Source organism: Volvox carteri, assembly GCF_000143455.1.
Source record: "Volvox carteri f. nagariensis unplaced genomic scaffold VOLCAscaffold_92, whole genome shotgun sequence".
NCBI classification, from domain to species: Eukaryota; Viridiplantae; Chlorophyta; class Chlorophyceae; order Chlamydomonadales; family Volvocaceae; genus Volvox; species Volvox carteri.
Window position 1 is genome coordinate 63,294 of NW_003307635.1, and position 12,592 is coordinate 75,885.

The 12,592-nt window shown below is 59.9% G+C and overlaps 2 protein-coding genes across 2 annotated transcripts in view; both read left to right on the forward strand.

Annotated features, from left to right (window-relative positions):
- Positions 1-1,352: 1,352 nt before the first annotated feature.
- On the forward strand, positions 1,353-2,603 carry cyc30 (guanylyl and adenylyl cyclase family member; the record flags this gene model as incomplete). The annotated part of the gene is made up of 3 exons (XM_002958331.1): positions 1,353-1,436; positions 1,668-1,778; positions 2,214-2,603. Coding segments are annotated over 3 exons (585 nt in total), but the record flags the coding sequence as incomplete, so codon positions are not given.
- An 890-nt stretch (positions 2,604-3,493) lies between these two features.
- The window catches only part of VOLCADRAFT_108107 (uncharacterized protein), a gene marked incomplete at its 5' end in the record, with an annotated part of 22,061 nt that continues 12,962 nt past the window's right edge, over positions 3,494-12,592 (forward strand). The window contains 9 exons of the mRNA XM_002958332.1: positions 3,494-3,518; positions 4,527-4,605; positions 6,183-6,247; positions 6,580-6,764; positions 6,963-7,046; positions 7,964-8,199; positions 8,435-9,044; positions 9,748-10,543; positions 10,961-12,204. Of these exons, the coding sequence (XP_002958378.1) occupies positions 3,494-3,518; positions 4,527-4,605; positions 6,183-6,247; positions 6,580-6,764; positions 6,963-7,046; positions 7,964-8,199; positions 8,435-9,044; positions 9,748-10,543; positions 10,961-12,204 (3,324 nt within the window). The remainder of the gene's footprint in view (positions 3,519-4,526; positions 4,606-6,182; positions 6,248-6,579; positions 6,765-6,962; positions 7,047-7,963; positions 8,200-8,434; positions 9,045-9,747; positions 10,544-10,960; positions 12,205-12,592) is intronic.

Consider the following 12,592-nt stretch of genomic DNA (forward strand, 5'->3'; position numbering starts at 1 on the left):
AATCTGTCGTGATGCTGGCCCTGGATGATGACGTCTCGGAGCCGGGCGGCACTGCGCCGGCGGCGGCTGCGGCGGCCAATGGCAATAACCGGGATTCGCCATCGCGCAACGGTGTCTCCGACCGGGGAGATCGCCGCCAGGTTCTGAAGGGAGAGTGAGTGTACGGAAAACGGGAAAGGGAGCGTGACAGTGCTTCCGTACCCAGCAGACTCGGCCTACATGGCCGTACGCTCTGGTACATGCGGGCTTAAAGATGTTGACGCCCTCCCCATCCTGCACACTCTGTTTCTTGCATCAGCACACGCACACGCACACGCACACGCACACGCACACGCACACACACCCACACGCACACGCACACGCACACGCACACGCACACGCACACGCACACGCACACGCACACGCACACGCACACGCACACGCACACGCACACGCACACGCACACGCACACGCACACGCACACGCACACGCACACGCACACGCACACGCACACGCACACGCACACGCACACGCACACGCACGCGCACGCGCACGCGCACGCGCACGCGCACGCGCACGCGCACGCGCACGCGCACGCGCACACGCACGCGCACACGCACGCGCACGCGCACGCGCACATGCACCATTACCGTATAATTTCCGTCCGTCGCCATCTTCTCTCCTTCCCCCGCCCCGGTATGACAGCGCCCGAGTTCACTGCACCATGCTGACACCGGACGACCTCATCTTTGACTTCTTCCCGCCCAAGGTACGGCAAAGGTGGTTGCTGGGCTGGTGCCCTGTTAGTTGTATGTGCCGTATAGGTCGTATATCCTGATGGCCTGATAAAAAAAGGTCTGTGGATAAGACGCACGCTACCGGCAGCAGCAGCAGCAGCAGGGGGGGGATGTACCAGGTCACAATGATCCCTACCCACCCCTACCTACATGGTACGACAAACACGGTTTTCACTCATCGCCGGGTCCTTTGGTAGCGTGTACGAGAGTAGTTAACTCTCTCCCATGTAACCGAAATGCGCTTCACCTCGGACCACCGTCCACTGCGACAGGAAGATCTCCTTCCTCCCTCCCCGGTTGCAGGTTGCATTCGTTGCGCCTTTTAAACAACGCTGTGGTGTGTGCTGCCAGTGTGGATCTAGGGGCTGCACATGTACCTCCCCCTCACACGCGACATGCCCCCTCACATCCCGCAGCTGAATGCCCCTCACATAATCAGCAGTCGTCCGGGTCAGGACCCGCGGCTCAGCCCAGTACGACACTCTCATCGTACATATCCAGGTGGACCTCTTTTCTAACCCCCCCAAAACCCCCGAACCCTCAGCAATCACCCGAACTTTCCACCCCCCCCCTACGCAAAAGGTGGCCCGGGCCCTACGGGCGGGTGAGACCGTGCAGCCGGAGCGGTACGAGTGTGTTTCGATATTCTTCTCAGACGTGGTGAGTCCCTCTAATCTAGTGAGCGGTCGGGATGCGCGAGTGCGTGCGTGGGGAGCAGGCGGCGGGGCTTGTACAGCTTCCACACATCACCCATCACGCCGCCTCGCCTCTCACCCATCTTCTCTGATGACATATGTCTACTTCCCGTCGTACCTCTGTGAAATCTCTCTTTCCTTTGGCCCTTCCTTGTTCTCCCGCCCCTCTCCCTTCTCTCCCCCTCCCCCCCCCCAGGTGGGCTACACGGACTTGTGCGGGCAGCTGCAGCCGGGCGAGGTGATGGACCTGGTGCACCGCCTCTACTCGCGATTCGATGACCTCATTCGGGAATTGAGGCTCTTCAAGGTGATGGTGCCCGGATATGGATTTCGCCATGGGTTGGGAACACGGGCGCTTAGGCAAGTTCGGTTGAGAGCTTGCAGCGGCTTGTAGTGGGTGCATTTGGCGATTGCCGGGCGCTGAGGATGGCTGCGGCGCCAAGGTTTAGCGATGCCGGATAGCTGATGGCTGGGATTCCCGTGTTGACGGTCCGTGTAGGTTGCAGACCCGCTCCTCCTCCTCCGTCTCCTCCTGCTCCGTCTCCTACAATGTAGGCTGCTCTTCCGCCTCCCGCTTTACACTTCTGTACCACTGCCCTCCTCCCCAATTTGGTCCCCCTCCTTCGCCTCCTATCCTCCTGTGATCCTTCTTCTCTGCCAGGCTCTCTGTCTCCAACTGAATCATCCCCTACTCCCTCGCTCTCGCTCCTCGGCCTGCCGCCCCGCGATGTATGGTATGCAGGTAGAAACCGTTGGTGACGCCTATCTGGCTGTTGGCAACCTGCGCTGGCCGCAACCCGGTGACCATGCGCGCCTCATGGCCCAGTTCGCCTTGGCTGCCGTCCGCGCCGCCAGCTCCCTGCCGGTGCATCCTGACCGTCCGGAGCTGGGCACCGTGCATGTGCGTGTGGGGCTGCATTGCGGCCCCGTGGTGGGCTCCGTCGTGGGGACCCTGAACCGCCGGTTTTGTTTGTTCGGGGATGCGGTCAACACGGCGGCGCGCATGGAGCACAACAGCGAGGCGGACCGGATCAACTGCAGCGCGGCTTTTGCGGCGTTGCTGCGGGAGCAATGGCCAGAAGGGCCCTGTGCGGTCAGTCGCGGCGTACGGCAGGTCAAGGGTAAAGGGTGAGCTTTTGCGGCAGGAGGTGTGCTGGGGATGTTCGTGGGCGAGGGTGGGGCTTCGTGAGGCAGCACATTCAAGTGGGTGGACGCGCAGTAGTAGCAGTAGTAATAGCAGTAGCAGCAGCATTAGCAATGGCAATAGCAGTAGCAATTGCAGTAGTAGCAGTAGTAACAGTAGCAGTAGTGGCAGTAGTAGCAGCAGTAGTAGCAGTAGTAGCAGTAGTAGCAGCTTACACATATAGGCTTTCGTGGCCATAGGCCAATAACCATCAACACCGCACCCGCACCCGCACCCGCATTCCGCCATGCTGGTCATCACACGGGTGGTCCCGGTTCCGGTCGGATTACTTCGACCCTATGGGGGAGATGAAGTAACCCAACTGTTGTTAAGTTCAGGGGATCCGACTTTATGGGTGACCTTACGGTGGTGCCCTTTATGACCCTCACTGCGTCGGAACTGATGACCGACTGACCGCACACTGACGCCTCTTGCTTCCCCTCTGGCGTGTTATGCTCCCGCAGTGCTATGGAGCTGTTTTGGCTGGTTGACGGACAACCTGGGGGTGGCGCAGCGACGGAGGGTTCCCCCCGGTCCGCTACCAAGCAGGGGTTGTCGTAGTGTGAAGAGACGGAGGTGCAGGAAGGTGTAACGGGGGGGGGGAGCCGTATGCAAAAGTTTAGGATTGACATTATGGGGATGTTTGTTTGTTGGGGATACGTTTGTGCTAATTCGTGTTACTTGAACCTTCATGCTGCTGAACGCTTAGTTCTTAAGACCCAACGCGCGCTGCACAGTAATACAGTTGTGTGTGTTGGAGAAAGTGACCGACACCCATATAATATCAGTGAATGGTGACGCAGCAGTAATAGGACCCGAGGGCTCCGTGGCGCTTTGCTATGTCTAACAACGTGGCGTTGTGCGGTGAGCTGATCGTCCATCTCATAATTGAACTGGTTGCAGTGCGCAGTGTCTTGGGTACTTGGGTGGTCTAATTGATAAGTGTTGATGCTTCCCGCCCGCCTGTTTTGATGCTTCCCCCGCCCGCCAATGCGCTTGGAAGTGGGAACACAATAACTGCTAATGTGATCGGGACGATGAGAATGATCTTATACGATGAGAATAATCCTGGTGATGATGGTTGGTGGTTGCGAGTATGTTGGATGTTGGGTTGGCAGTTGCCATGCTGGCTGTGTTTTGTGGCACACATAATGTGGCGGCAATTCAAGTGTGTTGCAGGACCAGCACCAGCAGCGGTCCTCTGAGCAACCTGCATGGTTCACAAGTACGACAGTCCTTATTTAGATAAAGTAGCGACGGCATGGAATCCGAGAATTGATTCATGCAACCATTTGCGTGTTTGGGGCGATGTAGCCGGCAGCCCATGCATTGGCGGGAGAAGAAGGGAGGAATGTGGGTGGCACAGCTCCAAGGAGGGATGGACCGTAAGCACCGCGGTTGTAGCTGCAGCATGTTGTGCAGCACTAGGGTTGTAGTGCAATGTAGTACGATGCTTCCTTTTGGGGCCACGACACGGCGACTCTGTGCCGTACTGTCGTATTGCCTCGCCCATTGCGAGGTACGGCAGTTGAGCACGTTTTTCCTGCATCGTACTTTTTGAAGAGGGGATGTACGAGGAGCCTCAGGATGGATGGCTACATATGGCGCGGTAGGGTTTCTGCCGCATCGGGGCGGTAGGGCTCTTAACTTTGCCTTTTTGCGCAGTAAGAATTGTGCTCGTGTGTTATATACATTACTACGATTTATATGTACTGCAATTGCGTGCACGACCTGCCTCGTGAGGCGCGAGATTATGCTTCATGTGTCTAATGGCTTCCGGGCCGCAGTTTTGGCCAAACGGCATTCTTTCCTTTTACAATTTCCTGCGCTTGTGTTTCGCTGATTGACGACCCTTCGCTGCTGCTTCGGCAGCGGCGACGGCGGCGGCGGCGGCAGTACCTCCGGAAATTCCGCGGCGCGCCGATATGCGGTGGCTTGAACTGTGGATCAGGTCGGTGGTTCGATTTGGACTACTGACGGGTGGAACTGATGGCGAGCGGGACGTTTGGCAGTGTGCGAGGTGCGAAGCACCTGTGGCTGTGGAGCTGGGCGCGTGCGAGGAGGAGCGAACACCAGCACGCAAACTGTGCCGTGGAAACGGAGCCGTGTACATGTGGGTGCCTCTCCTTTAATATCTCGCCGAAACAGGCGACCCTTTAGCAGTGTGCTACAGGAAGTGTCTTCGACCTTGCATGCGATATGCGCTGCGTTTTTTTATGGCTGCGGGAGGTTGATGATGTAGCTTTGGGAGGCCATTGCCCTTGGGTCGGTGGCTTTGGGTGTAGGAAGGAAGAAGGGAGGGTGGCGGGGCGGATTGAGGGAGCGAAGTGACGATTTTACGGTATGTCCTTGGGCTGGCTAGTGGTGCCGACGATGCAAAGGATTGCCTGTGTGTGAGTGTGTGCCTCGAAGGCAAACTAAGCCGCCAGGATGTGCACGTGTGCGCGTGCGAGACTATGGCGCACACACGTCCTCCTTCGAGTCCATTGTACTGCGTTTTGCTGATCGACGCTTGGGAAATCCAGGTGTCATCATAGTAACAATCGCATGGGAACGTATGTGAGCTAAATCTTACAGATAAGCGGAGCTTGCGGGTAGAATCGGGAAGGGAAGGGAAAGACTGTGGGTGGGGAAATTTTCGCTTGCGTTTGGGAAAGAATGGCTGTACTAAAGAGATGGTCCTTGGTGGCAGGGCCCCAAGGATGCCCTGTGCCGCTGTACGCTCCGATGAATTGCGGGGTAATAGTCCCCCAGGTTGCAACAACGTTAAGCAATGCGTGGCAATGATAAGTCCTAGCTTATTGCCCGAGGTGCTCGGCTGTTGGGCTGATCTGGGGCTGGTGGGCTGTTTCATCGTAAGGTAGAGCTTACGTAATATCGTTACAGGTTATCGTTGGGGTTGCTCCTTTCCATGCGACCATGTGCGTTTCTTTTTACAGCAAATGTAATTTACTGTCTGATGGCCTAGACGCCTAGCCGGGCTTAAACGCGCGAAACGCGCTGTTCAACTCATGACCGCCGCATAGTTAGATGCGTTCCTCAAATGCAGGCTTTCGCTTTGGAAGGTCTATGGCTAGGGTTGAACGCATTTTTGGTAGGGCTCACTTGCGGCTGGATAGGGTTCAGTGGAGTCTATGGCCGGTAGGAGGAATTGAATTTAGCTCGAGGATAAATGAGTGCCGCAGCGATGCGTGGATGTATGTATTATGACTGGAGCTATTTGCATGAACACGCAGGGAGGAATCAAGTGGAGTTGGTCGACAGAGGAAGGCTCAGGCCAACGTGGCCCAGAAGGTAGTTTTGCAACGCCAATTTTAGTCCATAACTTACACATATTTCAGCTTGTTTTCCGGCTATCCCTGTGCAGCTCCAGTTTCACGGTGATGGGCTGGCCCAGCAGTATGAGCCGCTTCTCATGCGTTTGGTATGCACGCGGTACGTATAAGCACTGTCAGATGTAGGGGCTATCGACTAGACAGGTGGCTATGCTCTGGTGCTCCCCTAATCACTAATCCTTCCGCATCTCAGGACGCTTGGTTTTGCCATCCAGTCCTTCCACCTGCTGGCCGTTTATCGCCTATGGGAGGGCTACAGTGAGTTCTGGAAGGGCTGTCAGGGCAGGGCCGATCCAGGCAGCGCCGCGGACTTGACGTCGCAGCACGGAAAGGGCTTTGTCAAGGAGGGGAACGGCGGGCGCTCCAACCTCCTCACCCTCCTTCACCCGACCCTTCGTCCCTCCGTTTCATTCCGCCTGCCTTCCCACTGCCGTAATCCATCTTCCAGAACGCACCTGAGCGAAACCCCAAATCCGACCGCTCTTTCACTTCTACCCGCCATCCCTTTCTCCCACCCCTGCCATCCCCCCCTCCTCCTCCCCCCGCTTCCGGACTCTTGTTCCCCCTCCGCCTCCTCACTCATGCTGCAGGAGCGGGCTCGGGCCGCCACCCCCTCTCCGGTCATCTGCTTGCTTTTGCGGGCCTTACGGTGCCCCTGGCTAAGCACGTGGTGCTCCAGGGGGTGGCCATGTTCGCCCCGCGGACCTACATGCAGCACCGGCAGCAGCTGCACCTGGGTGCCATGTTGGCGCGGCTGGTGGGGCTGCTCATGCAGGTGCGGCTGCGTGGCTGCGTGCGTGCCTCCAAACCCGCTGGGGACGGAGGAGCCGTGAGGCAGGCGGCCGCTGTCCCCTCGCGTGTATGCGTGTATGTATGTGTTTGCGTGCTCGCGCGTGTGTGTATGCGTGGTTGTGTAGGTCGTGTCGCCAACTTGCCCCTCCCCGCCTCTTCCCTCTCCCCTATCGTCCCGCAGGCCACCAGCGAGTGCGCTGCCGTACGTGCCAAAGCGTACAAGCAGGAGCTGGTATTAGCTGGGCTGGGCATGATGGTGCAGCAGGTCGGCAGCTCCCGGCGGTCCGGGAGGAAGAGGAAGGAAGGGAGATAAGGGCGAGAAGTCCAAACGAACCAACTGCCGACGCCCAAAGCTGCGAACTGTGGAGTCCATTCCGCCCGGGGGGAAAGGGGGATGACGGGGGAAAGGAGGCGGGATAACGGAGAAGAACGGGTAAAACACACCACATGCGGTGTGGGAGCTTATCATCATCACCATCAGCTCGTGCAGGCGCGGCGGGCGGGGGAGCCTCGGCCCTCCAAAAGTAGATCTGCGCACTCGCCGACGCTTCTTCCAAGCCCCACCCCGCCCCGCCCCGCCCTGTCCAAGGAAGGAATGGCGTTTCCAAGCGCCAATTCCTCGGGGCCACACACACACACACACACACACACACACACACACACACATTGCTCACGATGCTCTGGACTTCCGATAATTGTCTCATGACGATTGTTGATGTTGTTACAGGGTGGTTAGGCTTCACCAGTGGCCTCCTTCCCGAGGCAATTCCCTGCTCTCCCCTGCTAGAGGGGCACCCTAAGCCATTCACCCCATCCGACTTCAGAGTGTACTCTTTGAGTTTGGCAACTCACCACCAGCATCCAACCAAATCTAGCGGATCAACGGCGCGTCAACTTAGTTCCTGGTCAGCTCGCGAGATGATTTTATCACGTCCTACACCGTCCACAAGATGGGGGGCCATCTCCCATTTCATCACCTCTCAAACACCCCGAGAGGTCGGCAGGCGGATTTGAACCCGGACGCGCCGGGACGCGACGGGAGCAGAAGCCCGGCCTTAACTTCTGCCAGCCGCCTGCTTGATTGTTATATTATATATTGTTATATTATTACTATTGTTATCCATACAAATAGTAATAGAACTTACCGGCATACACCCCATTTCTCTCCACCCCCCCCTCCAGGACCCCGCCAGGGTATTCTTGGGTCACCTGGGCCTTACTGCCCTGGCCTGTCTGTGCGGCCACCTCAGCCGGGTGGGCCCGGATGTCGACATGCCGACAGAGACACTCAAGTTCATGGTCACGTACTGCGGACTGCTGGCGCTCAACTCGCTGTGCGGGGGGAAGGGGAAGGAGGGGGCCCGGCCTGTCGTGTCGTGTCTTGCGGGGCTGGAGGGAGGGAATTCGTTGTTGGCTATGTAAGTAGGACAGGACGAGGCAGAGGCGTGCGTGGCTGGGCTGGATGGGGGTCGGATAATTGGATGCGTGGGTTGAGCATTCTGGATTGAGCATTCATTGGCGGCGTTGAGTGACATTCTCTGGCGAGAGGTTCCCGGGAGGAGCTGGGAGCCGCCTCTCTTTCCCTGAGCCGGTGTCTCAGTCTGATTCAGACGCACACCTACTCAGTTTGTATTGTACTCTTTTTTGCCCCAGGTACAACACGCTGATGGGCCCAGCGCCTACTTGGGCAGGTGCGCGACCCTTGGGTCGGTTAGCAAGTGACAGCCTCCTGGACGCCGCGGGCGACATGAACAGCCAAGCTGCAATCGGAACCGCAGCCAGCACCGCAGCCAGCGGCGCTGCTGGGAAGCACGACGGCAGCCTCGACGCGTCGGCAACGCACACGCCGCGCCTGTCGTACGATGGTGACGTCGCCGCCGCATCCGGCGGCATCGTGACGCCCTCGCCGCCGCTGGGGATGTACAACTCGGCGCAGCATACGTCGCTGCACGGGCCCAGCCCGCGCGGCGGCGGCGGCTGGAGCGGCGGCGGCAGCGGCGGCGCTTTTGACCACGGCGTACGAGCATCTGTGGACTTGGGTGTTCTGCAGATGCTGCATTCGGAAGCTCTGACAGGTCACGGGCATCACCACGGCATTATAGGCAGCGGCGCCGCCGCCGCCGCAAGCGCGGCGGGAGTATTGACTGGGCCAGCGGCGATGGCGGCGCCACCGCTGCTGGTACGAGTTCACAACACGCATCTCATTAAGCTGTGTGTGATTCGGGCCTTTGCGATGGCGTATCAAGCTGCACATATGGCACAGGTAGGTTTCTGTGTGTGTGCACATGTGTGTGTATGAATGTATGTGACACCACCTTCTGGAGTTGCGTTACCCACGAAAGGTATAACCTTGGGGGGGGACATACATACATATATACATACCTGGCGGGCGGCTGGCAGAGGATAAGGCCTGACTTCTGCTCCCGGAGTGTCCGGGTTCAAGTCCGCCTGCCGACTTCTCGGGTGTTTGAGAAGTGTTGAAATGGGAGGTGGCCCCCCATCTTATGGACGGTGTAGGACGTGATAATATCAACTTGCGAGCTGACCAGGAACTAAGTTGAGGCGCCGTTGATCCGCTAGATTTGGTTGGATGCTGGTGGTGAGTTGCTGAACCCAACGAATAGATTCTGAAATTGGATGGGGTGAATGGATTAGGGTGCCCCTCTCGCAGGGGAGAGCAGGGAACTGCCTCCAAGGGAAAGGGGGCCGCTGGTGAAGCTTAACCACCCTGTAACAACATACATCCCTGGAGCCCTGATGAGGGGGGGGGTCCAAGGGCCCGGAGGGGGCCGAGGGGGCTGTGTGTCCGAAATAGATATCGATATCGTAAAAACGCAAATTTTAGGTGAGAGACGTATTTTAAGATGGATGCACTAAGTTGACGGTCCTAAATCATTTTCTGGTCCTAAACCTGCTGCCGTATTTCTCCCGACGCTGTACACGTCCTGCCGTTCTTTCCATTCCAGGTTGTACGTGACTGCCGCCGTCGCGGCGAGCCGCTGCTCCATTACTTCGGGTCAATTCACCTGACGGCGCTGGGTACCATACTGTACGGCGCACCTCCGTTGTTGGCGCTGATCAGCCCCGCGGCCTACGCGCGCTGGGGTGGTGCACTGAATATGTGCAGCTGGGCTCTGACGTTGACAGTACGGGTCTTTTGTTTGATTTTGGAGCCCGCAGGCATGCACGACATGCACGTGATGCGGTCATTCCTGTTCAACAACGCCAATGCGATTTCGTCAGATTTCGGAACGTCGGCCTTCGCGACCTCCACCGGCGCCATGACGCTGCTGTGGGTGGTCGTGCACGCGTACCTGTTGGTGAGCCGTGGCGTGCACGGCGGCGCTGGCGGCGGAGCGCCGCCGCCGCCGCTCCCGTACATGGAGCTGTTGCGAACGTTGTCCACCTACCCTTTGGTGTGGTTGTTGGCTGTAGCCGTCAACATAATTTCTAGGGTGCCCCGGGTGACGTGGGTTGGCGGCGGCAGTGGCGGCGGCGGGGGAGTTGCTGCTGGTTCCGCTGGCGGGGGCGGGGGCGGCAGCGGCGCCGCTACCGGCGTCGCAGCCGCGGCGGTGCCGCATGTCGCCGACGGCGCCGACGTCGGACTAGGTGAGCGGCGGCACAGTCTGCCCTTGCGCCGCCGCCACCTCCTGCACCACAACCACCACGGTCACAACCATCTCCACCACGGCATCTTTGGCGCCGCTGGCGTCAGCGCCGCCGCGGCCGCGGCCGCGGCCGCCGCTGCGGCGTCGAGCGGCGGTGCGCACACGCAGCATAACCATCCTCACGTCCATGCCCACGTCCCAAGCCATCGTTCCGTCTCCCTTGCCAACGACGCTGCGACGCCGCTACAGGCATATCCTCACCTTCACCGTAACCGCCAAACCCTGGCCGGCTATCCGAGCGCCGCGCTGCCCAGAGTGCGGAGCCTCGGACACCTGGCAAACGCGGCAGGTGGCGCTGGCGGCAGCAGCAGCAGCAGCAACAGCAACAGCGGCGGCCTTGTACACACACCTGCCATTGCTGCCACAACTGCCGCCGCCGCATCGCCGCCGCCGGTTCCCGCCACCGTCACAACCGCCACCGCCGCTACAGCCTGGTCGCCGCAACGATTGATGAAAGCTGCTAGTGAACTTTCTGGTCCTGGGCTTTCGCCTCGCAGCCGCGCCAGTCCAGCTGGCTTGGTTGGCGTCGGCGGCGTGGGCGGATTTCATGTACCACAGCTGCAGATCGGCGGCGGCGCCGTGGCCGCCGCACCCAGTCGTCTGGCGTCATCCTCTGTCGCTGCCACGAACACACCGCCGCTGTCGCCTTCTACGCGCCAGCCTCCGACGCCCATCTCCCCTAGCCCCTTTCTCAAGGCGACGTTGACGGCCCGAGCGGCGCTAGGGCTGCTGGCGACGCCTTCGTCGCCGCATGTCGATGAAGACACGTGCGATCCAATGAAGGCCCAGGCCGCGGCGGCGGCGGCGCTCACGCCCCTACCTGGCGGAGGAGGCGGCGGCGCCGCGGGGAGTGCTGGCCTTGGTACCGTCCTCCCGCAGAGCCCGGCGTCATCGTCGAGTCCAAGGGCGAGCTCTAGGGCAAACACGCCCACAGAGTCGGCGGCAGCGACAGCGGCGGTGGCGGATGAGTCCCTGGCGGCAGCCGCGGGCACCTCAGGTTCGTCCGCAGAGGCCGTCGCCGTACTGTCGCCGGGGTCACCTCCGCCGGACCCGCTGGCGGGGCCCGCGGCGGAGGTGATATGGTCGGCGGCGGCACATGCAGTCATCGCGGAGTGCAGATTAGAGACTGAGGCGATGGCGACGGTGACGGCGACGGCAAGGGCCTCAGCAGCCGAGGAGGTTGCGGCGGCGGCGGCGGCGGCGGTGGCGGTCCCGTCGGAGCCCGAAGCCCTGGAGACTTCTGGCCTGACGGCGGCATCGGGCTTCACCATATCTCCTTACCTGACGCAGGCGTCGTCGCCAACCTCCACGACGGCGGCTGCACCTGTGTCGGCGCCGGCGCCGTCAGCGGCGTTGGCATCAGCAGCAACAGTCGCCGCCGCTGCAGCAGTTAGTCCGGTAACCAAACTGGCCTGGAGAGGAAAAGAGTCGGGGTCAACGACATTGGTTGCGACGGTGGCGACGGCGGCGATGGAGGGGGAGCTGGCGACGGCGACAGCGACGGCGGCGCCGCTGCCGTCACCACACCCGTTGAGTTCTCGCGGTCAGGCATTGAATGTGGAGGAGGCGGAGGAAGCGGAGGCAGCAGCGGAGGCGGAGGAGGCAGCGCCGGAAGTGGAGGTGGAGGGCGTAGGGACGGTTGCGGAGGCGGCAGCAGTTCCTGGGCTGGGGTTGGAGGGCTCACCTCCGCTTCCGCCGCTTCCGCCGCTGAAGGACCTCCTTACCGAGTACGCGGCTCTGAGCCCCTTTCTTCAGGTAGGAGGTTAACAGGAACCTAAAGACCTCGGAGCTGGAGGATATGATGGGGGTGAAAATGGCCGAGTGAAAATGGCGTCGAGGCCCGAAAGAAGAAAACTTTCCGTGCCTTTGCTTTTCCTCCATTGAAGTGCCATTCAGACCGAGAGGGAACCTTAAATCGGAAAAAGTTTGAGGGTTGATGCCTTCATTTTTCTGCTGCATGGTTGCTGGCTCACAGGCTTTAGTAGCTCTTAAGAGCTCCAGTTGCTTCAAGGAGCTTCAAGGAAAAAGCCGCGCGCCGGACTTATGATCGGATACCCTTTTCCCCCACTTCTTTTCCCTCCCTCCTACCTTCTTCCTTCCTGGGCTCACAATTTTGAGTTGTCCCCTCCCTCCCTCCCTCCCT